Source organism: Panthera onca, chromosome B3 (assembly GCF_046562875.1).
Source record: "Panthera onca isolate mPanOnc1 chromosome B3, mPanOnc1 haplotype 2, whole genome shotgun sequence".
Classification (NCBI taxonomy): Eukaryota; Metazoa; Chordata; class Mammalia; order Carnivora; family Felidae; genus Panthera; species Panthera onca.
In genome coordinates, this window is record NC_138344.1 from 110,053,248 (window position 1) to 110,078,446 (window position 25,199).

The 25,199-nt window shown below is 44.9% G+C and overlaps 1 protein-coding gene across 1 annotated transcript in view; it reads left to right on the top strand.

The window, feature by feature from the left end:
• MTHFD1 (methylenetetrahydrofolate dehydrogenase, cyclohydrolase and formyltetrahydrofolate synthetase 1) overlaps positions 1 to 24,966 on the top strand; it is a 62,196-nt gene extending 37,230 nt beyond the window's left edge. The window contains exons 14-28 of the mRNA XM_060620019.3: positions 471 to 578; positions 721 to 795; positions 4,037 to 4,139; positions 8,014 to 8,090; positions 8,712 to 8,852; positions 10,744 to 10,812; positions 11,086 to 11,197; positions 11,296 to 11,435; positions 13,939 to 13,980; positions 16,298 to 16,398; positions 17,225 to 17,402; positions 19,695 to 19,802; positions 20,578 to 20,730; positions 23,352 to 23,445; positions 24,755 to 24,966. Coding sequence (XP_060476002.3) covers positions 471 to 578; positions 721 to 795; positions 4,037 to 4,139; positions 8,014 to 8,090; positions 8,712 to 8,852; positions 10,744 to 10,812; positions 11,086 to 11,197; positions 11,296 to 11,435; positions 13,939 to 13,980; positions 16,298 to 16,398; positions 17,225 to 17,402; positions 19,695 to 19,802; positions 20,578 to 20,730; positions 23,352 to 23,441 — 1,497 coding nt within the window. The 3' untranslated portion in view covers positions 23,442 to 23,445; positions 24,755 to 24,966. The remainder of the gene's footprint in view (positions 1 to 470; positions 579 to 720; positions 796 to 4,036; positions 4,140 to 8,013; positions 8,091 to 8,711; positions 8,853 to 10,743; positions 10,813 to 11,085; positions 11,198 to 11,295; positions 11,436 to 13,938; positions 13,981 to 16,297; positions 16,399 to 17,224; positions 17,403 to 19,694; positions 19,803 to 20,577; positions 20,731 to 23,351; positions 23,446 to 24,754) is intronic.
• The last annotated feature ends 233 nt before the right edge of the window (positions 24,967 to 25,199 follow it).

Sequence of the window (25,199 nt, forward strand, 5' to 3'; positions counted from 1 at the left end):
AGGACTTCAAGGTCTGGCTTTCACTGGGAATAATAATTTTTAAGCAAGAGATGAAACAAAGCATGGGAATGGGAAGGACCAACACAAGGTGTATTCAGAGCGGTAACTCCAGACACGGGAGCATGGTATGAGCATACAGGCACAGGGCTGTCCTCATGAACCCCTCGGTGCTCACAGTCTAAAGGACAGGAGTGTGCCCTCAGTATCCCGTGGTTGCTCCTGATGCTGGTGGTACGGGGTTTGTGGTTACAGGACGTGTCCCTTCAGGTAAACACCAATTTCTTGTGAGGCTACACAGTCTGTAATTTATGTTTTCAAGAGCGATTTGTACTGGGTGTTTGTTTGCTAACTCTGCTGCTGTCAGGTTTCTGTTAGCTTTAACACAGGGATTGATTTGGTTGCGATACAATGATCATCGGAAAGATGTCAGAGAAGGTGAAAGACTGACAAAAGACTCTGCTCTTTTGTAGTTTAATCTCCACCTCACTGGTGATATCCATGCCATCACCGCAGCCAACAACCTTGTGGCTGCAGCCATTGATGCCCGGATGTTCCACGAACTAACCCAGACAGACAAGGTAGGCTCCTGAGGCCCACAGGCACTTTTGAAAGGGCTGAAGCACCCAAACTAATGTTGTTGGTCCCTTGGGTGTTGATGATGCAGGTGGCAAGGCAGGGGGTTCCTCTCACTTCAAAGCCCTTTTCCTCCTTTTCTTTAAGGCTCTCTTTAATCGTTTGGTACCATCCGTAAATGGAGTGAGAAAGTTCTCTGATATCCAGATCCGAAGATTACGGGTGAGATTTTCCCCTGTTCATTTTTGATAATTGTATGAAGTTGGGTGATTAATAAGGAGATACCTATTTTAGATCAAGTTACATCCATAACCGTAACCTTAAGGTCATTGTATACATAACAAAGGTTGGTGGTGGAGGGTATCTCTCATCCATCTGTAAATTATAAGTGGTTAGTCCTGGAATACATACAGCACTGACACCCCACCCTCAGTCAAGAAGACTGTTAATTCCAGGGCACCCGGGTGGCTTGGTTGGTTAAGCATCCAACTCTTGATTTCGGCTCAGGTCATGATCTCACGGTTCATGAGTTAGAGGCCTGCATCAGGCTTGCGCTGAGTGTGGAGCCTGCTGAAGATTCTCGCTGCCCCTCCCCTCCCTCTCTAAAATAAAAACAAATATATAGTCATTAAACATACATTGTACCCTGTGACCCAGAAATCCTACTCCTAGGTATTTATCCAAGACAAATGTTAAGTTGTGTTCATACAGAAACACGAATGTTTTTAGCAGTTCAACTAATAACCTCCAACATTTAGAAACAACTCTGATGTCCCTTAGTGGATGAATGGATAAACAAACCTGTACATTTATGCAATAAAAAGGAATGAACTATTGATACACACAATTTGAATGACTCTTAGAGGCATTATGTGGAGTGAAAGAAGCCAGTCTCAAAAGGTTGCATACTGTGTGCTTCCGTGTACATGGCATCCTCAAAAAGACAAAGCTGTTGTGATGGAGAATAGATCAGTAGGTGCCAGAGGTTATAGATCTGGGGAGGGTGTGACCCAAAAGGGATAGCACAAGAGGGTTTTTTAAAATAAAATTTGAAAATATATTCATCACTTTTGTATATGAAAGAAATTATATGTATATATATATTTTTTAATGTTTATTTATTTTGAGAGAGATTGTGAGCAGGGAAGGGGCAGAGAGAAAGAGAGAGAATCCCAAGGAGTCTCCACACTGTCAGTGTGATCACAGACCTCATGAACCGTGAAATCATGTCCTGAGCCAAAATCAAGAGTTGGATGCTTAACCGACTGAGGCTCCCAGGTGCCCTGTACATATATATTATTTAGACAACCTGGCATATGTAAGCTTAAGTAAATGGCATGTGCTGCTTATTAGCAACAATAGTTTTATTTATTTTAAATTTTTTGCAACTTTATATTTTGATGTTGCAAGAGTAGTACATGAAGCTCCCCTTTACCGAGCTACATCGTTTATGTTTTGCCCTACTTGCTTTACAATTATGTTTTATTTATTTATTTATATGCATTTTTTTTCTGGACTTGAGAAAAAGTGACTTAGACACACTATGATATGTCTAGCTTACTTTGTTTCCATACCCCCAAAAATCCTGTGTGTAAGGTAAGTTAATTATTGCTCTGTTTTGTAAAAGGGTCATGTTTTGAGAGGCATGTAAAGAGCAGGCAACGTCTAACCTTACCTTTGCTGATGGAACTTTCTGTCAGATGTGGGGAGGTGCTGGACTAAATGTGTAAATGATTCTTTAAAAGTCTCTAGGATTTGAAATCAAGGGACTTGCCCAAGGCCACAGTACCCTCTCACCGCCCCCCACCAGGTTTGAGCTAGAACCTCGGTCTCCTCCTGGGTCCCCAGGCCTCCTCTGTGGCAAAGTGTGCTCACGGTCTACACCCCGTGTGCCCAGTCGGAGTGGGGTGTCAGTGGCAGATTCTCAGCTGAGTGACTGAGAGTTGGGCTAACTTCTGTAAACAATGTCATGTACTAGGCTTCTGAGGCCTATGATGAGCCAGTGAGGGCCAGCTCTGAAAATACATCTGAGATTTTATTTTACTTATTTTATTAAAAAAATTTTTTTTTAATGTTTATATTTATTTTTGAGACAGAGAGAGACAGAGCATGAGCAGGGGAGGGGGCAGAGAGAGATGGAGAGAGGGAGAGTCCCAAGCAGGCTCCACACTCTGAGCTGTCAGTACAGAGCCCGACACAGGGCTCGAACCCACAGACTGCGAGATCATGACCTGAGCCAAAGTCGGATGCTCAACCAACCAAGCCACCCAGGCGCCCCACATCTGAGATTTTAAAACAAAGTCTTCACAGTATAAAAAAAAGGAACTGTGGGAAGAACAGGGCTTGCTGGAGCCCACTCAGATCTACCACACATTAGGCAAAAAAAAAAGGAGGGGTACCTGGGTGGCTCAGTCCTTTAGGTGTCCAACTTCGGCTCAGGTCATGATCTCAGGGTCCCTGGGTTTGAGCCCCATGTCATGCTCGGTGCTGACAGCTCAGAGCCTGGAGCCTGCTTCGGATTCTGGGTCTGCCTCTCTCTCTGCCCCTCCCCTATTCGCACCCTGTTTCTCTCTCTCTTTCTTTCTCTCTCTCTCAAAAATAAACATTAAAAAATAGAAAAGGAAAAAAAAGGAGAACACATTTTATTTTATTTTTGTTTTTTTAGGAGAATACATTTTACACTCACTTTCCATTTCAGGATGCGACCTGTATACATATACTCTGTAAATAAATAAAATTTCCAAGTTCTGTGAGGAAGAAGAGACAAACTTTTTTTGTGCCTTTTGGAACAGTAAGAAGGCACTAAAAAATGCAGTGCTGTGTAAAAAGCATGTGAAGGTGATTAACACAGAGTTTTACTGATTAATAACTTATTTTTACCCTTCCTAATTTTTCATGTGAATTGGGGTTCTCAACTGTCTGCTTGAGAAAGCTTTTGTACCTTGTGTTTCCTTTCATACACTTGGGCTTGGTGAATTAGGTACAGCACTTTTTGGTCATTGTGCTTTTGTGTTTTTAAAAAAAAATTTTTTTAATGTTTACTTTTTGAGAGAGAGAGAGAGAACACAGGAGAGGGGCAGAGAGAGAGGGAGACACAGAATCTGAAGCAGACTCCAGGGTCTGAGCTGTCAGCACAGAGCCTGACATGGGCCACGAACCCATGAACCGTAAGGTCATGACCTGAGCCAAGTCAGAAGCTTAACCAGGTGCCCCTATGCTTATTTCGGGCTAGGTTTAGGGAAATGCCTCTGGGGCCCAGTTATAGGGATAAACATGTTAACAACACCTGTGTGTGTGAGAAAGCGTAAGAAATAAAGGTTTGGCCTAAGGATTCTAATTTTCCCTTCTGAATATCACGTGGTTTATATTTCCTAGAGGGCACTCCCTCCGGAGATAAATTTTTAAAAAATTTATCATGCTTGTGTTTTGTCTTACTGATGTTTTAATTTTCCTGCCTCTTCAGAGACTGGGCATTGAAAAGACTGACCCTAACACACTGACCGATGAAGAGATAAACAGATTTGCAAGATTGGACATTGATCCAGAAACCATAACTTGGCAAAGAGGTACCAGTGCAGTGTCTGCGCCCCGTTGGCTTTCATTGTGCTGCATGTCCCTCCCTGCCTGTGGGGGTTATTCGAGTGTAAGGTCCGGAAGTTTGTGTGTTGGTGTTTTCATGGTTAAGGCATGACCAAGATGGTGCCTGACCTGTTTTTCTGGCCACCTCCATCAGTCTCTCTCCTTATGAGCTGTAATTAATCCTCCTTTCGTCGAGTTAGTTGGACATTTTGCTGGCTTTTCAGTGTTGATTGCAGTGAGGGTAGTTATAAGGAAGTTCATGCATAAACTGGAAATAACATTCTGCAAGTTTCTTTTTATGCAAAAAGTTTGGGTTTCATGAAGTAGAGAAATTATGTTTAATCACTTCTTGAATCATGCCATTCTTTACTCCCAGAACTCTTGTCTGGCACACGTGATGTACTTTTTCTTGTCACTCTCTAGGTTGCCTACTCATTTTTACCTCATTTTATTAAACTCTTGTAACAAAGTAGGTAGGTTTCAAGGTTTAAACAGTTGGTGGTAGGTTGCTTTTCTCTGTGCACAACTGGTGTAGCTTAGAATTTTATTTGGTACCAAATTTACCAACATAAATTTTATTTATGTGGTGCATCTACATATTCTGTGTCATTGCTAAGAAGAAATTTTTATCCAGTCATGCAGAATGCAGCTAGTGGCAAGTTTATTCACTGTTTTTGTGATTTTCATTGGCTTAGTAACTATTGCTAGCTAATGGCATTTTTAAAGATTTTGTCTTTCAGGGCACCTGGGTGGCTCAGTTGGTTGAGCGTCCGACTTCAGCTCAGGTCATGATCTCACAGTCTATGGGATCAAGCCCCGAATCAGGCTCTGTGCTGACAGCTCAGAGCCTGGAGCCCGCTTCAGATTCTGTGTCTCCTTCCCTCTCTGCCCCTCCCCTGCTCACGCTTTATCTCACTCTGTTTCTCAAAAATAAATAGATGTTATAAAAAATTTTTTTTTAATTTTGTTTTTAAGGTTTATTTTTGAGAGAGAGAGAGAGAGAGAGAGAGAGAGACAGAGTGTGGGGAGGGAAGGGGCAGAGAGAGAGGGAGACACAGAATCCAAAGCAGGCTCCAGGCTCTGAACTGTCAGCACAGATGCAGAGGCTCGAACTCATGGACCGTGAGATCATGACCTGAGCTGATGTCGGACACTTAACCGACTGAGCCGCCCAGGTACTCCTTTTTAAAAATCTTTTAAATTTATTTTTTTAATGTTTATTTGAAAGCTTATTTATTTATTTTGAGAGAGAGAGAGAGCGAGCCAGAGAGAGTGAGCAGGGAGGGGCAGAGAGAGGGAGACAGTGAAGCCCAAACAAGACTGCATGCTGTCAGCATAGAGACTGATGCAGGGCCTGACTCACAGACTGTGAGATCATGACCTGAGCCGAAATCAAGAGTCAAACGCCCAACCAACTGAGCAACCCAGGTGCTCTAGGTTAATGGCATTTTAAAGATGACTTCTTTAGTATCTAAAATCACATTGGTATACCTTTTCCTTTGCTTTCATTGACAGATGGTATAATATTTTATGAGGAATAAGGTAAAGATCCATTTTGAAAATTTAGTATCTCATTCCCTTTTCCTTTGCTTTATGTCTAATTCATGCTTCCTAAGAAAGTAGAAGCAGACAAGGAAAAAAATGGATCATACCTATTGACTGGCTATTTTATAGAGAGAAATCAAATACAAAGAACTTGACATAGTTTTTGAAAATAAGAGTAGGCTCCAACAGCCCATTACATCCTTCACTTACCAAGTGGTGTGTGTGTATGTGTGTGTGTGTGTACATGCATTGTTATGCATTGTGCAAGACCCTGCTTTTGGGGTTTACATTTAAAAAAAAAATTTTTTTTTAATGTTTATTTTTGAGAAAGAGAAACAGAGCGTGAGGGGGAGAGGGGGCAGAGAGAGAGGTAGACACAGACTCTGAAGCAGGCTGCAGGCCCCAAGCTGTCAGCACAGAGCTGGGGCTTGAACTCACAAATCGCACGATCATGACCTTAGCCAAAGTCGGACACTTAACTGACTTAGCTGCGCAGGCACCCCGGGGGTTTAAATTATTACAGTCTTTATGGAAAATAATTTCACATGTAATCAAGGGCCTTAAAAATGTCTCTCCTGTTTGACCCGTTTATTTATTTATTTATTTATTTATTTACTTACTTATTTATTATTATTTTTTTTAATATATGAAATTTACTGTCAAATTGGTTTCCATACAACACCCAGTGCTCATCCCAAAAGGTGCCCTCCTCAATACCCATCACCCACCCTCCCCTCCCTCCCACCCTTGACCCGTTTAGAATATGAACTGGTTTCTTGTTCATTGTGTGTTTCATTATTGTTTGGCACATCATACAAAAAACAAAATTGGTAATACACCAAAATGTTAACAGTAATTAGTCCTGGAAGGTGGAATTAAGATTAGTTAGCTAGTTGATCTTTGCCATGTTTTCCAGGGGTATACAATTGGATACGTATTCTGTCATCAGAATGGAAATTATTTCTTCCAAGTGTGCTAAAGGAAAGAGTAAGCCTGTACCTAGCATGCTTCAGAAAGCATTTGCCTTGCCCTGCATTTGTGGCTCTTGTGTGTCAGGATGGTGTAAGGTCAGTGACACCCCACAGAACAATAACCTTGGCCTTTTAAAAAACTGGCCAGCTCTGGTTTTCTTTTTACGTGTAATGGGCTTTAAAATAGATGCCAGATTTGTAGTTAATTGTTTGAATTCTCTAGACAGAATAAAACCAAGTCACTCTGTTTCTTTAAAAATATCCTTCTTTGGGGCACCTAGGTGGCTCAGTTTGTTGAATGTCCGACTCTTGATTTCAGCTCAGTCATGGTCTCGTGGTTTGTGGGTCCGAGCCCTGCATCTGACAGCCTAGAGCCTGCTTGGGAGTTACTGTCTCCCTCTCTCTGTGTACTGGCCCCCTCAAAAATAAATGAATAAACTTTAAAAATGTATATCCTTCTTTAGGGGTGCCTTGGCCAGCTTCGTCGGTTGAGCATATGACTCTTGACCTGGGGTTGTGAGTTCAAGTCCCAAATTGGGGGCATCACTTAAAAATGAAGTCTCTTAGGGGTGCATGGGTGGTTCATTTGGTTGAGCATCTGAGTCTTGATTTTGGCTCAGGTCGCCATCCCAGGCCGGTGGGATCAAGTCCTGCATCGGGCTCCACGCTGAGTGTGTAGCCTGCTTGAGATTTTCTCTCTCTCTCCCTGCCCCCCTCTTCCCCTGCTTGCATTGTCTCTCTCTAAAATTAAAAATATACATATTTTTAAAAATAAAATAAGGGGCACCTGGGTGGCTCAGTTGGATAAGCATCTGGCTTCGGCTCAGGTCATGGGTTGGAGCCCCATGTCGGGCTCTGCGCTGTCAGCTTCAGATCCTCTGTCTCCCCCTCTCTCTGCCCCTCCCCTGCTTGCCTGCTCTCTCTCAAAAATTAACATTTAAAAAAAATTTTGTTTTTTTAAACATTTATTTATTTTTGAGACAGGGAGAGACAGAGCATGAACGGGGGAGGGTCAGAGAGAAAGGGAGACACAGAATCTGAAACAGGCTCCAGGCTCTGAGCTGTCAGCACAGAGCCCTATGTGAATTGCAAGATTATGACCTGAGCTGAAGTTGGATGCTCAACCGACTGAGTCACCCAGGCGCCCCTCCTTCTTTTAAAATAATTCCCTGTTCGTTTATAGTTTGTGAGCATCATTTCTGAACTTCAACCCATATTCTAGCTTCGCCATCAGCTTTGAAGTCAAATTTTGGTAGACTGTCGTTGAGTTGGACTTGTAAGGCTGTTGGGTTAACTTACTGTGCTTGTACTGAAGGCTGTTCTGTATCTTCTCTTTCTACTGTAGTATTGGACACCAATGATAGATTCCTGAGGAAGATCACAATTGGACAGTCTCCAACAGAGAAAGGGCACACACGGACGGTAGCTATTTGTTCATTTCTCAGTAAATTCGTTCTTGTGAACCAGACCCTTGCTGCTTCTGTCCTCCTCCGTCCTCTCCCGTACGATTGATCCTGCCAGGTGTTGTTCTGCCTTCTCCTTTTTAAAATGGAAGTGAGTAGGTGTGTGGTAACGAGCACTCCTGACGGCTTTCGCAATAAATCCCATGTGTCACCTGTGTGTTTTCCCCCCAGTATTTTTTCCTGGAGGTGGAAGCCCCCAGTGAATATCCTCGTACGTGATTTATTCAAACTGCCTCTTTTTTTGTGGCCATTTATGATGTTTCTTCGATGGAAGAGCTTCTGTGTCGTTTCCTTGTGGGTTAGGGAAACCATCACCACTTGAAGGCTGCCTTCAACGGAGCTTATTTTTTTCCTACTGGAGCATTTATTTTTAAAAATTAACTACTCAAGGTCTTGGAATAATTGATTACACATTTTTGCTCTTGGAGAATTATTTTCGTTAAGTTCTTTGTGCACTACTTTGTCATTCTGTCCTTTTAAGGTATTTGTTTAAGGCTTGGATGCAAACAGGGATTGCTTTCGCGATCCAGTCTTCTGGTTGGACACAGTGTTATGTGTCGTGTCTTTTCCCTGCCGACAGGCCCAGTTTGATATCTCTGTGGCCAGTGAAATCATGGCTGTCCTGGCTCTCACCAGTTCACTAGAAGACATGAGGGAGAGACTGAGCAAAATGGTGGTGGCATCCAGCAAGAAGGGGGAGCCCATCAGTACCGAAGATCTGGTGGGTACCCGGCTGCTGCAAGCTCAGTGACACGCCTGTGTCTGTTAGCGTATCTCAGCAGTTACTGATGAATTCACTGTGATTTTCCTGCTTGTAAGAGAATTCGAAATTTATAAACAGTACTTCGTAGCGAGTAACGGGTGGTATGCTCCAGTCATAGACCACAGGTTTCCGATGGTTTGAGCAACACCTTGAACCTGTGAGTATTCCTAAAAGCGGATGTATAATTTCAGTTTTCAGAGAACAGCCAGTGTCCCAGTGAGGCCCTTAGTAGCTGAGCTTGGAGCCACACCTGGCCTCTCCCTGCAGAGAGGCCTCTTGTCACGAGGCTCGCTGACCGCCATGTCCATGCTAACAAGCACATTGGGAACAACTTATTAGTGGTTTATCTGATGGTCCCCCTAGGCTACTTCTGCACTTCAGGGTTATTTCTGAACTGGGTGGTAATAAGAGGTTTGAAATGAGAGAATCTTACAGATTAATTTTTTGAAAGCCTGTTTGTGTTCACATACACCAAAATGTTCAGCCTGTGATTAGCAGTCTGTCAGTTGAATTCAGAAAAGGGGAAATACTAAGTTTCTGTTTTCACAGCCAGTATGTGTAAGAAAAATCATTTTAAAGTTTACACCCAGAGGTGTCTGGGTGGCTCAGTCGGTTAAGAGTCCGACTTCGGTTCGGGTCATGATCTCACAGTTTGTGAGTTCGAGCCCCGTGTCGGGCTCCGTGCTGACAGCTCAGAGCCTGGAGCCTGCTTCAGGTTCTGTGTCTCCCTCTCTTTCTGCCCCCCACCCCCCGCCCCTGCTCACACTGTCTCTCTCAAAAATAAACGTTAAAAATTTTTTTTTTAATTTTTTTTCAATTTTTTTTAACCTTTATTTATTTTTGAGACAGAGAGAGACAGAGCATGAATGCGGGAGGGGCAGAGAGAGAGGGAGACACAGAATCGGAAGCAGGCTCCAGGCTCTGAGCCATCAGCCCAGAGCCCGACGCGGGGCTCGAACTCATGGACCGCAGGATCGTGACCTGAGCTGAAGTCGGACGTTTTATCCGACTGAGCCACCCAGGCACCCCTTAATGTTTTTTTTAAGGTTTATTTATTATTTTTGAGAGAGAGGGAGAGAGAGAATGGAAGGGACAGAGAGAGAGGAAGACACAGAATCCGAAGCAGGCTCCAGGCTCTGTGCTGTTAGCACAGAACCTGATACGGGGCTTGAACTCAGAAACCATGAGATCATGACCTGAGCAGAAGTCAGATGCTTAACCGACTGAGCCACCCAGGTGCCCTCCCAGAAATTTTTTTAATAAAGTTTTACACCCAAACCAGAAACTTGGAAACTCCCAAAAATTGAACATGGGTGGGATCCATAGCTCTTTCTTACTTCGTTACCAGTTCGTTCAACTATGGTTGGATGGTTTCAAAGAGAGACCAGATTTTAAGAGTTTGTATTGAACTCCTGGGTAAATTTTCAGTTTCAGCTTTGGGAAACACACACTGAATTTGGTTTTTAGCCATTTCTGCCCAGACATCAAAGTTACAAATAACTCAGTTCTCTAAGAGCTAGCATTTCTGTGCTATAAACCAGTATAAAATGGACTCCCCTCATCAGTCAGCAACAGAGCTTGATTGAGATGCTTGTTTCCAGAGTTCCATGTTTTGCACAAATTCCACGTGAATGTCATTTTCATTCTGTGTGTTATCTCTGCTTAAAATAAGTGATAACTTCATAGTATATCCAGAAAAAAATAAGTAAATGGATGGTACAGCTCAGGTGAAAGTACGGATTGGTGCACAGTGGCTAAAAAAGGAAGACCTGAGAATGTTGAGTTTTGGTTTGAAAAGGTTGGGGTTTCTTGCGGGTCGGAAGCAATGCTCCATGCCTTTGTTTTGTAGGGGGTGAGTGGTGCATTGACAGTGCTTATGAAGGATGCAATCAAGCCCAATCTCATGCAGACGTTAGAGGTGAGCAGAGTGACCACCGCCTTCCCAGACCAGTCTTCCGTGTCAGAGCAGAGCGGTTCTAAATCACACTTCTCTTGGGGAGTCAGGGAGTTCTGTACCTGCCCGTGTCTCTCTTCCCATTCTTCCTCACTGTTGTGATCGGGATGCTGCTGAAATAGAAAAGAGGGGGCTTTGTATTTTTCTTCTGGGAAGTCTTTATCTTTCGGATTCCAACTGACTTTCGTCCCCTTGACCATGTTGGCAGCACTGCTCACGATGTCTTGATTTCCATAGGGCACTCCGGTATTTGTTCATGCTGGACCATTTGCCAACATTGCACATGGGAATTCCTCTATCATTGCAGACCGGATCGCACTCAAGCTTGTTGGCCCTGAAGGGTTTGTGGGTGAGTATTTTTGCAAAATCGGTGGATCAACTGTTTTCCTTTTAATATCAAAGGAGTCGGGATGGCCTTTTTACAGTTGCTTTTCTCCTTACTTACAGTGACTGAAGCAGGATTTGGAGCCGACATTGGAATGGAAAAATTTTTTAACATCAAATGCCGGTATTCTGGTCTCCGCCCTCACGTGGTGGTGCTTGTTGCCACTGTCAGGGCTCTTAAAATGCACGGGGGCGGCCCGACGGTGAGGACCAAGAGTTGGAAGGATCTGATTGTCAGGAATGTTCTGAAGGCTAGGAGGAACTTGGGATGACCTGTGCCTGTTTCTTCATGAAGCTGCTCATATTCTCATGACTAAGAGGTGCCCAAAGCAAGAGGTGTTCAGACGGCTCTCGTACTGGCCGCCTTATCACTCACAGGCACTGGCGGCTCTTGGCATTTACAGATGGTGGAAATGGGCTTCGCGGCCTGTCTTCTGAGGGAGCCATCTGATAATATCTAAGCCCCTCCAAGGACATGGGCTTGGCTATATCCACAAAAAGCCCCTTTATGTTTAGACTGTTTTTAAATGAGTCCCATTTTCCCTCTAAATAGTGACGCTGGCAGCCAGCCAAGCAAACCATTAAGCCGAGACAGAGGTCAGGGCCTTCTTGAAAGGCACATGCTGGGTGGGACTAGCACGGAGTAGGAGAGAAGGGGAGGAGAAAGGTAGGTCTGCCCTGGACTGCCTCCGGGTAACAGAGAGAAACTAGGTTAGGACTAGCTTATCTTCAACTCCAACCTGAACTTTGTGTGTTCCTGAATTCCTACTGGTTAGAAATTACACTTTTTTATCCTATTATTTTAATACCTTTTCTTTAGCACACGTACATGAAGACAGTGTGCTAGTTTTCAGAAATTACTTGAAGAAGTATTAAATTCCTAGCCTTCTTAAATTCTAGAAGCTGGTCTTACAACTTGAGAAATAAGAGCCCCCTCTCTTAAAGTCGGTGTTTCTTTTCTTTGTTTGTTTGTTTATTTGTTTGTTTAAATGTTTATTCCTTTTGAGAGAGACAGAGTGTGGGTGGGGGAGAGGCAGAGAGAGGGCGACACAGAATCCGTAGCAGGCTCCAGGCTGTCAGCACAGAGCCTGCCGCGGGGCTCAAATCCACGAACTGGGAGATCATGGCCTGAGCTGAAGTCAGACGCTTAACTGACTGAGCACCCCCCCGCCGCCCCGGGCGCCCCTAAAATCAGTGTTCTTCGTGTAGCTATCATACAGCAGTTCTCAAGCATTTTAGTCTCAGAACTTCTTTACATTTAAAATTCTTGAGGCGCTGAAAGAACTTTTGTTTCGGTAGTTATATCGGTATTGACTATATTGGGAATTGAAGATGAGTTACATTTTAACAAAAACAATTTTTTTTTCATGAAAAGTTCTTACATTTCCCCAAACAAAATGTAAGAATCGTACAGTTTTCAGGTCCCTTCAGTATCTGGCCTAATTGAAAACTACTGGATTTTCATGTTCTGCACGGAATCAGTTGTGTTAGCACATGTCACATATTCTTTGCAAAAGTCCATTGTACACTCAGTGAGAGAATGAGTGTGAAAAGGGCCGTGATATTTTAGAGTTACTATGGAAATAGTCGTGACCTCATGGCCCTGTGAAAGGATTCGGTCCCCAGACCACTCTGTGAGAACCACTGCCATAACGCAACCCCAGGACACCTCTCCAGTGTCACTGGTCCCCCAGGTACCAAAAGCACTCCTAGCCCACGAATGTAGGTTGGACTCCTTTTCCCAGTTATAACCAACATGTTTTCCTCTTGCGCCCCTCACACCATTGCACCTTCTTTCCTCCTGCCCTCATGGTCTGAAACATAATGCCAGACACTTAACTCAGGCAACAGTGAGAGGAGAGCCTCGTACGTAGCCTCACTTCTGTCAAGGAGCCAGACATGCTGCTCACAGTCCCTCATGGAGCTACATGTCAGCCCCAGAACACGGCGGCTCAGGTCCCTGCTTGCCGCCCCGCCTCTCTGGCCCCCTTTGGAGACAGAGGAATGGGAGTGGACCACGCTGGGTGGCTGAAGCCTTGTAAGGCACGCCCATTGTCCACAGTGGAGTCCCTGGGATGAGCACCTTTACCTCAGTGCTCGTCCCTGTGGATGCGGCAGAAGCCAAGCCACCGGCCACCTCCGTGACAGTGAACTCACCACTTAAGTATTCTGACGCCTTGAAATATACTCTGATAGAGGGAGAAAATCCTGGGCTGTGTCCCTCCTGTTTTATTGCTCATGCTCCCTAGTTCAGCCCTACAAACTTGCGCGTTGGCTCCGTGGGCCAGGTCAGGAGCCCATTGCAGGGCCTGTCATAGACTCCTCTGGGGGACATTCAGGGTGGCCTTTCTGACCACTGCCTTTTTCCATACGTGCACCTTTACTTCCGCCCCCACTGCTGTGTGCTTTGCTCACTGAGGTTATGCCCCTTGCCTGGAACACATCCCTTTCCACACCGCCTTCACAGATCTGCCCTCACGTCCCTCATTCAGGCCATAGGTGTTTCCCACAATGCTCAAACCAGACATTTTTGTTGTTGGTCATATGCCCTAAATCCCTTGGACAGGAAACAACCTTATCCTGCTGTAAACTACCCCTCCCGCCAGTATGCAGCTTCTGGCCTTTTACACATGGCAAGGCATCATTTTAAGCTAAAACCGGATTGTAAGTAGAAAATGCCTCTGACTTTGCCTGCTTTCCTTTCAGGTTACTGCTGGACTGCCTCTTCCCAAGGCTTACATAGAGGAGGTAACTTCAGTCATTTCTAACCACTTGTCCTAGAGAGTACGCAGAATCAGCGTCTCTCAGCCTGTTTGGAAATGAGGGGGGTGGGTATGGCTCCTGTGGACAGGGGCACTAAGAGGCCTGCTGTGTGCTGAAGAATCTTATCGAATAAAGTAGGGAAGAAGTGCTTCTAGTGAAACCAGTGGTTGGTTCTCCATCGGGAGCAGTTTTGCCCCCCGGGGGACATTTGGCAATGTCTAGAGACCTATTTTTGGTTGTTTCCACTTCAGGTAGAAAGTGCTGCTGGCACTGAGTAAAGGCCAAGGCTGCCTCTAAACACCATGTGGTGCACAGGTCAGCCCCACGGCAAAGAATCATTTGGCCCCAAATGTCAGAGGTGGTGAGGCGGAGAAACCCTGCCCTATAGACTAATGACGTTTCTTTCCACTGCCTTAACGCATCGGCTGCTTCCTTACCAAATGCCATCTGAGTCTGGAACAAGTAGGGACTTTTTGTGAAATGTCTCTTCCTCTGCGGATTTAAATCCACCTTAAAGGGGCACTATGCAGTCAGGATCCTGGTTATATTTTTCTAGGTAAAGTTTCCCTAAGCTGATTTGGTCTCTAGCTGTCAAGGAGGAGCTCAAAGAAGAACTGTGACCTTGAGCCTTTTCCTCTTTATATCATTTACTGCCCAAATCCCTGGAGGCTGTTGGGGTGGTTCTGTGAGAGACAGACCCTCGCATGAGACGGGAAGGTCAGCCGCTGCCACTGTGAATTCAATTCTTCTGCCTTTTGTGGAGGCTTTTGAAGTTGTCAAGCAATCGAGTGCCACTGTTCAAGCCCTAAATGAAGTATTTCAGAAGCAGCTAGAAGAGAATTGTTAGTGCCTTGAGTCTGCCTGTCTTCTGAGTTATGATTTGCCTTTTATGGTCATTTGTCTGATTCACGCGTAGGAGGGGAATTCACAGTTCTGGCCCTCCTGCCACCCCACAGCCTTTCCTGTGTCTAATTAGAGTGACTGCCCCTCACTGGCCCAGCTGGTGTCTTCATTTACGAAATTCTACTTTTCAAAAACTGTTCTCAATCAGTCTTACATATTAATTGGTTTCCATGTGACTAGAGGTAAAGAATTAGCAGTGCTCTTTAGAATATCAACTCAATCCTAATTTTAGTTTTCAACTATTAAAGGAGAAAAAAGCCTAAGTCATGTTTATAACCGTAATTGTTTTCTACCTTTATCTTGCCCCCTTTTTCTGCTCTTTCATTGAATCCACAAACCAAGGGCTATTACTGCTGGGTTTGCTCATGAGCCAGTGTATGTATTTTTACGTAAAACTATTACATTTTTATCTTAAAGATATCTAATGTATTTTAAGCTTATAATGGTAGCATCCTTTTTGTAAAAGAAAGTTAAGCAATGTAAGGATATAATACACAAATATGAGTCCCCTGAACAGTTTGGTATATATTTTTCAACATTTAAAACATTTCATGAATATATACATGTATTTTTTGTATTTGTCCAGAAGTGGAATTAATGAAGCTGTCCATAGTTTTATAACTTTGGCACACTTTAGTACATCTTTGACAGTTTCCACGTTAATGCAGATTATCTCACTTTTCATGGCATCTGCATGGTATTTAATAGAGGGTGTATGTCATAACTCACTGGCACAGTCCCCCATCGAAGGAGGTTTGTGTTTGCAGTTTTCCAAGGCTGCAAGTAGAGCTGCCATTAACATTTAACATATTTAAAGGTATGTTTCCTTAATGACTTTCCTTTAAACGTCATAGTATTTGGTTATTAAAGGTGGCATCTATCTTCTTTGTCCCGAGTGAAGGGACACGGTTGAGCTCATTAGAACCTTTGAAAGCCTCACTGATCACTTCGTGTTTTCTGACGGCATGTGCGGTGGCTGTGTAATGAACCCCAGGCACTGTGCTAGGCTCTGTCTCCTGTGCAAGATGCTGAGTAGAGTTTGTACCATTGTACCACATGAGTACATGACATCTATAAACACAAGGCTATAAATATAATTTACTTAAGAGCAACTGATTCTCTGCAAACAGCAAATATGCTATTAAGATGTGGTGTGATGACAGCAGCTATGCCCACTCTCATGCTTTCAAGAGAGCCAGGAGACGAGCCTGACGCCACTCCAGTGTTACAGGCTGGCCCAGGGTTATGGCTCCCTAGCGCCCCCTCACCACGGTGTGCGAAATGCATCAGCAGATCTGCCCTTGGCTTGTTCTGACTAAGTGGCTGGCTGCTGGTTCAAGGAGTTCTTTTAAGAAGAACCTGCAGCTGACCTCATGGACCTTTCCTGTTGTTTTTACAGAACCTGGAGCTGGTTGAAAAAGGCTTCAGTAACTTAAAGAAACAAATTGAAAATGCCAGAATGTTTGGAGTTCCAGTGGTAGTGGCTGTGAATGCATTCAAGTAAGTACAAAGAGTAGGAGTCAACGGGACTGTGGAAAATGGTCAGAAAACATCTCCTGGAGCTGACTGTGTAGCACTGCTTTTAGCTTTGTTTTGTTCTCCAGCTACTGGTATTGGTTATTAAGCCTGTGTTCTAGCAGCCAATAATGAGAGCCTGTGGTGTGAGCTACACCACAGACGCCACAGCAAACTCATCACTCCTGCCACTGAAGGTCCAGGGTCAGCTTTGGCTCCCATGGGTCCCCTTCTCTACTGGGTGAAGTGGGTGACACATAGGCCTGAAGTTAAATGTTCTTTGTGCTCTCTAGAGGCCTTTTGTGCTAACAGAAGGTCATAGCCCTACAGAGTTCTATTATTTTAGGAGGTCTGGTGGGACATTATCTTGACAAAGAGTCGACTGTATTGAGCTAGAAGTGTTCGTGCAAGAGGCAACTTGTGTAGGCTGTGTAGGTATTGTAGTGCTAGCTTTGGTCTTGTTATAATGGCCTAACCACAACAGAATGGGAGGAAACGTTTTTAAAAAGCTAGTATTTATTGATTCCTGTGACGTGCCTGGAATGTTCTAAGTATTTTGCATGTGTTTGTCAACTAAGCCTGATGACATCCCAATGAAATAAGTGCTATGATTAGTCCCATTGTACCACATGGAAACCAAAGCACATAAGGATTAAATAACTAGCCAGGAGTCCACCCAGATGGTAACTGATGGAGCCGGGATTCAAACCCAGTCAGTATTACTTGATTAGTTGCCATTTATCGGTGAGTAGCTCAAAAGAGTTTGTCCTAACTGTCATCAATGCTTTAACACGAAGCGCTACCTTTACAGGACAGATACGGAAGCTGAGCTGGACCTCGTCAGCCGCCTCGCCAAAGAACACGGGGCTTTCGATGCTGTGAAATGCACTCACTGGGCAGAAGGGGGCAAGGGCGCCTTAGCCCTAGCTCAGGCCGTCCAGAGAGCAGCTCAGGCACCCAGCAGCTTCCAGCTCCTCTATGACCTCAAGGTGGGTTACTTGCTATAAGACAAAACAAAAACAAAAAGGAAAAAAAAGCACAGTGAGGTTTCTGTGTGGCTGCCTCTCTTTAGAGCCCGTGTTTAGCGTCTTTAGCCTTGTGAGTTTGATTCCCACGTAGGTGAGTTACACAACCACAGCCTGGGCTTTCAACCCAAGACAGCTTTCTTACCAGTGCATGTTTCTGCTTATTTACAGAGGAGCAGGTCCAGGCAAGAACACTCTGGGAGGTTGGCTCCCGGGCTAACTTTTGGGAAGGCTCATGGTACCTTCTCTCTGCTGTCAGGAGAAAGGGTTAAATGTAGAACCAGTAGTGTAATTCACTACAGCCTTTAACCCAAGGCACCAGCCATGTTGTTGCAAATCGGCAGGGAGCTCCATCATGCTCAGAAAAGCTTTTTGACCACTTCCCAGTACCAGGGGAAAGCTGCGTGCTCCCAAGCTCACCTCCTGGTTTGGGGCTGCCTCACGTGCAGAGAAGCTCTAGTGCAAAGCCAAAGCATCCCGGCAGGTTTTAGTATTCTTTTCATCACTGAGTAACTGCTTATTCTGTGATGCGATAAAGTGAGTTCAGGGAAACGTTGTTCTTATAGTAGGGTTGTGTTTTGTTTTCAGCTGTCTGTCCGTGTATTTCAGGATGTGATTAGACATTAAGCAGCATGCTCACGACACCTGGAAACTTTGTTAGGAACATGGGATGGATGTGGTAGTTAATTCTGCTTGTATTTTCCAGGCTGGTTCTGGCTTGGTTTTTAAAATATAGTCATAGACTTTCAAAAATAGCCATAAAAAGGTAGAGGGAAGAAACCCAAGTATTCTTGGGTTTTTAACATTCTCTTGTTTCTGTTTGCCCTTTGCAGATAAAATACACTGACATTTCATTGACATTGTCCTATTGACATTGACATTTTCCCATTAGGCTTTAGTTTTATAGACTGGTTTGAAAATCTGTTCAACCAATCATATTTTCAGGAAATGCTGTAAATGCCAATCTGTACACGCATGCAAAGAAAGCATTTATAGGGCCTCTCTCTAAGCTCCATCCTTAGTACCTGAGTTAGGAACCCCCAGTCCTTGAAGATCAGCAGGAGGCCCAGAAGTTGAGTGATAAAGACTTTATCACTCGTTTCTACTTGGAATTTTCTCTGTTCTGATAAACTGGAATCTGCCGCTTTTTGTCTTATTTAGCATCTGTTAGCCTTCAGTCACTCCTCAATGAAAGTACTTTCACTTCAGAAGCTCTGAATGTGCCTCAGCATTTATAAAGCTCCAATGATAAGACACATGGGAAAGCGATCTCTGTCGCGTCTGTATACAACCGTGATTGAATAGTCCTCTTATTTTTGTCCATTATATAAAGCCTCTCCTTAAATTGGCACTGTGTAGCTCCAAAGGAAATTTTTATCTTTATAGATTATTGCTCCTTTCAGAAAACAACATTCGCCCGATGTGTCCTGTTAGCCTTAGTTGCCAGGGAGCATAGTCAGGTTATTGCCTAATTTTAGTACTTTGCTCATCCAAGGAGCTTTCCTTCCCATTTCCTCTAGTCAGTCTCTCCTTAACGCGGTTTGCATTTCATTCCCCAGCGGAGCAGCCCCGTGGAGGGGGAGGCTCTCACTGGGTGAGAGACCACTGGCCTCCGTGCCTGGCACTGTTCGTTTCAGGTGCCACACAAGTCATGGCCTTCTGCAGCACGCCCGGTGCATGTTGTCGTGTAAGTCACTGGGGTGTTTTTTTAATACGTAGGTGATTTTGTTTTTATGGCTATTTCTAAGCAACAGTGGTTTGCAGTCACTGCCTTATGTTAAAAATAGCATCTGCCTCTCACATAACAAACTGGGAGTTGTTGGATGGATGCTGGTTGTCTTTCGTCAGGAGTATCCCAGGTCTGGTTTGACATGAGTCTGATCTGCAATATTAGAACACTACTTTGTATTTATGAAGAAATAATTATTCTTGGGTAGTCAGCAGTATTGTTTATGACGTACCTAGGGAGGTCCTGAATACACATAACACACGTGTGCGTGCGCACACACACACACACACACACACACACACAGTAACTTTACCTCTGTGGGACGTTTTCCACGTATAAAATCTGGAGCTTGATATTAAAAAAGAAAATGTTTGTAACCCACATGCACCTCAAACTATTTGTGTATCTGTATGTGTATGTGAAAGCATCTTCTCGCCCTTGTGGGAACTCGGACCTAGACTGTGGCCCAGTTCAGCATCATCATGTGTGTCCAGTCATGGCATCTCCCCCTCTTTCCTGTGCATTAGCTTCCAGTTGAGGATAAAATCAGGATCATTGCGCAGAAGATCTACGGGGCCGATGACATTGAATTGCTCCCCGAAGCTCAACACAAAGCTGACGTTTACACAAAACAGGTGGGTGTTTGGTTGGTTGGTTCTTTTAACTCTTTACAGAGCAGCCTGGGTGTCAGAGCCCCTGAGTTCTCCCCACCCTGCTGGGCACCCACTGCCTCACTTCTCTGGGTGACAGTCTTCTCCCCTCTGGATACTGAGCTTGGATTAGGTGGTCCAGTTCTTTATCTACCCAGAGGTGGTATATGAACGCGTAGAAAAGCCATGGAGAAATAGGAAGTGTCTTCCTCAAATACTGAGAGCCTGCCTTCAGTTGTGTCCTCACATCTGCTCCAAACTATCATTTTTAATAGGTTGTATGGACGAAAATAAAATGCTCACTTTTGGAATATGGTTGTGGATGTTTACCTCCCTCACCCAACAGTGATTCTTTTTTTGGGGGGTGGGGGGGGGTCTAGAATACAGAGCTTGAGGTCAGTGAGGTAGAGGTGTATGTAAAGGAAATTAGATGTTTTATTGTTTTTTTTATTTTTTTAATATTTATTTTTGAGAGAGAGAGACAGAGTACGAGCAGGGGAGGGACAGAAAGAGAGGGAGACAGAATTTGAGGCAGGCTTCAGGAGCTGGGCTGTGAGCACAGAGCCCCACATGAGGCTTGAACTCATGAACCACGAGAATATGGCCTGAGCTGAAGTCAGAGGCTTAATCGACTAAACCACCCAGGTGCCCCAGGAATTAGACGTTTTAAGTAAATTGAAGAATCCGTATCATCACGATGCCCAGATGTGCTTTGTTGTCAACCTTTCATTTGTCCTGCTTTGTTTCTTTCTCTCCCCAGGGCTTTGGGAACCTGCCCATCTGCATGGCCAAAACACACTTGTCCTTGTCTCACAACCCAGAGAAGAAGGGCGTGCCCACAGGCTTCGTCCTGCCCATCCGTGACATCCGTGCCAGCGTCGGGGCCGGTTTTCTGTACCCCTTGGTGGGGACGGTAAGTGAGTGCTGCAGGCAGAGTGGGGGGTGGTTCATCTGTGCTTCTCGTCTGAAATTGATCACTGAAGCTATCAAGCAAGTGCCAGCTGAGCAGAGTCCATGGCTGACGAGCAAGCTGGCGTCGGGCCTGTTAGGATTAATCCTCTTGCTGTGGATCATCCTGGTGTCCTTTCAAGGGTGAAGCCATGACTACTTGTGATGAGTAACAGTTCTCATCAGTTTCCCAGGGGCAGTATGACCTTGACTGAATCCAGGACAGGCCTAATCGATAGTCTGTGTAGTGCTAATGTATCATCACAACTGACATTCATTGGGTACCTTTCACAGATTAACTCAGTCCGGCCAACAGTAGGGGGTTAGGGGGTAGGGACAGAGGCTCCGACCTTCCCTGATCATCTTGACAGGCCTGCAGCTTATGCCTGAAACTCAAGGAATTGGTTGTTTCTGAGTAAAGAATTCCCCCCTTAAAATGCGATTGAACCCTTTAGACTTGGAAAATGAGGTTGCTTATTTCTGCTTCAAGATGAATTATCAAATGCTTCCTTATGACTTCGTGCATATTAAAGAAGGAGCTTTGCTGACAAGGGAGGGAGAGTGCTGAAGGGCACACTCACAGTTTGCACTGACCTTCCCAGGTTAATGCTGATCCTGTGCCTAGGTTTCCCCCTTTGATCCGCCCAATGTCCTATACCTGCAGCTAGTCCTTACCTGCAGTACAGGATCGAAATAGTAAACTGAGCCAATTCATAATGGAAAAGAAACCAACAGATCTCCTGCTGGAGCTGGGTTACTCTTTCAGGATAGATAGAAAGAAAGTGGTAAGAGGTAGCATTGTAAGTCTGAAGTGTGTAACTTTAAAGCCACATCCAGTTTTCACTGCTGGTTTTGGCCTTGGGCAAGTTATTAAAGATGTGTGCCCTGCTCCACTCAGCTCTCAGCGTGGGGCAAGCTGGTGCCCCTTCAGCCACTGCAGAGAGCAGGAGGTTCAGCTTTGTGACGACGTTCTTCGGTCCTGGGGATTTAGAGAAGTTACCTTTCGATAGGAATGTTAAACCATTGGCCTGGCATCTTGACTGTCACAGAAACGGGTGTTATTCTCTCTGGAGACACTGTCAGCAGCCGCCAGCTGGAATAGGAGGAGCTGCACTGGGCGCTCGCTTTTGATGTGCGTGCAGGGGGTTGGCCATCGAGGGGAAGGCGAAACTGACAGGTCCGGCCTGAGTTTGCCAGTAGCATGTCTGCATCAATGGGCACAAGCCCGTCATCTTCACCGTCACCTCCAGGCTTTTCTGCTAGGTCTGAGGACCAATCCCTTCCTTCCCCCTTCTTGTCCACACACCCACCAGTTGCTTACAGAGTTCCAGAATAGAGACTGATAGCAGGTCCCTAGAGAATGTTCTGGGAAGTTATCGTTAAGTTGTGGAAGTTCAGCTTAAACTCTTTTCCTGTCTGGATCTGATTTGGAACTTGTACATATTCATTATACAAGATACTGTTACAGGTGAAAGTTTACTTACAAGCCTTAAGGATTTGTCGCGAGGTAGATTTTTGTCAAAGCCAGGTCTTTAGAAAAGAAGGAAGTACAAATATAATCCATAGGCATTACAAGCTCAGTTTTAGAAGGCCAAACTGGACCCCTAAGAACAGTGATTGTAAAACTATTTAGATTTTGTACAGAAATGTCTTGGCCCAAGTTAACGGATACTAATTCCTATGTGCTGCTGAAGCAGAATGATACGGGCATCAACACAAGACTTTTTTTTTTTTTTTTTTTTTAATGTTTACATTTATTTTTTTTTAATTTAAAAAAAAATTTTTTTTTTAACATTTTATTTATTTTTGAGACAGGGAGAGACAGAGCATGAACAGGGGAGGGTCAGAGAGAGGGAGACACAGAATCTGAAACAGGCTCCAGGCTCTGAGCTGTCAGCACAGAGCCCGACGCGGGGCTCAAACTCACAGACCGTGAGATCGTGACCTGAGCCGAAGTCGGCCGCTTAACCGACTGAGCCACCCAGGCGCCCCTGTTTATATTTATTTTTGAGACAGAGACAGAGCATGAGCAGGGGAGGGGCAGAGAGAGAGGGAGACACAGAATCCGAAGCAGGCTCCAGGCTCCAAGCTGTCAGCACAGAGCCTGATATGGGGCTCGAACCCATGAACCGCGAGTTCATAACCTGAGCCAAAGTCGGATGCTCAACCGACCAAGCCACCCGGGCACCCCAACCCCAGACTTATTAAAACAAATTAAAACAAAATTAAAAGGCAGACAAACCCTGCACCTCCCTTTGGTCTTATGAGGGCTGAGGAGGGGGGAGGAGACTCCTCAGCATCCCCATACCTGCCTTAGAGAATGTAGGTGGAAGGCCTTCCTTGCTACTTCTTGTTGCAGTGGTCAATGTGGGAGATGGTAGTGAAGCCCGGTGTTGGCTTGCTGAAGACTCGCTGGTCTCTCTGTGAGACCATAACAGGATCGGTGACTTGGTGTGTAACAAGAAGAGTGCCCCTTTATTGACAACTGTAAAAATAATATTCTGTTTTTGTGCCTTGGGCTTTTTATCTGAAGGGAAGGTGGAAACGAAGATGACTTTATTTTTACTGCTATTTCACATCTCCTAGATGAGCACGATGCCTGGACTCCCCACCCGGCCCTGTTTCTATGATATTGATTTGGACCCTGAAACTGAACAGGTGAATGGGTTGTTCTAAACAGGTAAGTTGTCAACTGTGAGAGTTTTGCTTTTTTTTCCTTACAAGGCACAGTTATGAATTATGGGACTCAAGCTAACGCTCTGAAAATGCCCGTTGTGATACTTTCAGAACTTCTCTTTCCAAACATCACTGAGGGGAGAGTTGCAGTGACCAATGAAGGAAATATCTCAACACATTTTTGGACGAAGAGCGTGGCTTGTTCAGGGGCAGTGTAGGGGAGAAAGCCACCGTCTCGTGAACTCTGGAGGGACTGGTGCGGAGGCTGCGTTCTGAGTTGTTGGCACCCTGGAAGGCAGGTGCCACTAGGGGTCTGTGTACTCTGAGTAGATGGTGGGCAGGAGTTGAGTAAATGTCCCAGAATGTAGAAAAGAAAAGAGTCTAGGACTTCATGGGGTCTTAAGTGAAAGGCTCCCAAGTACTTGTCACAATGAATGAGCCTTCCCTAGATACATCTAGTTGAAATTTCAAAAACATCAAAGATGTAATCCTAAAAAGCCTTTTCCAGAAAAGAAAAAATGGTTTGTCTATGAGAAAATAGGAATCAGACTGAAGACTTGTCTTCTTATCAGCAGTAAGGGACTTTTCGACAATGGAAGAATAGACTCCCAAGTTCACGGGGCAAGCTGACTCCCCACCTGTGCTTAACACCCCACCAAATGTATCTAGATGTTTTCAGACACGTCCAGCTGTGCCACCCCACCTCCCTTCCTAGGAAGGTATTTAGCAGTGTCCTCCAGCAAAACGGGGAATAAACTAAGAAAAGGGAAGACCTGGTTTTCAGGAAACTGAGTCCTGATCTGGGCAGTTACAAAGGGGAATCCTGACAGCTGCAAGTGACCTAGAGTTACAAGTCTAGGAATTAAGCAACACTAACTAGAAGGAGCCATTGAAGACAAGGGTGTCAGAGGGTAATAATGCAGAACGAAAACTCTCAGGTTGTTTAAGAAAGTAAAGGTCCGGCTGATGGCAAAGTATAGTCCTCTTCCCAGCAGCCGCAAGGATGGGTGCTTACACAAGTCCCTGCAGAGGGAGCAGAGACGGTGTGCTCCATGCCTGGGGGACTTATGTGACACTGGAGGTGTCCCCCTGGCTCACTCCCGGCCCGAACAGTGTTCACATAGCCATAGTAGAAGAGTGGCGTGCATTGTGTTCAGGTCCGTGGGCAAACCCTGCCCTCCTGGAGTTGGTTGTGGGAAGGATGGAAGCGTTAGCAGCTTTGGCAGAGCAAAAGGAGGATGCTGCAGGGTGGGGGTGGGGGTGTGTTTCAGCTCGTAGAGGAACGTTTACTTCTCATGTCCTTTTCCTTCTAGATTTCCCCTCTTCGAGGAGCCGCTCTGAACATTTGGCCAGTGTCTATTCGGGCCGACTGTTGGTTAGGAAGTGTGGGGAAGGTGGAGAGGAGTCAGCCCCTGCCCTGAAGATCTTCTGAAAGAAAGAGCAGAAGTTTCCCCAGGAGCCTTTCTTCAGTCTTAATTCCCACCACCATGTATAAATTAACATAAATCATGCACAAGTCAACTTACTTGATTGAAGTTCCACAGAATAAAAGGAAATGATTTTGCAATCTGGATGTTTAAATATAAATTCTAGCCTTAACAGACTGTGCTACAGTATCACTGCCGTCCTGCGGGAGCCCCTTTGCCAGCAGGCACCCGGGACTGAAGAAGCAAGTTGCAAGACCTTCTTTATTGACACTGTTGTGTTCAAAGGGGTAAATGGCACATGCACGCAGAGTTCTTGGGGGGGACACAATCG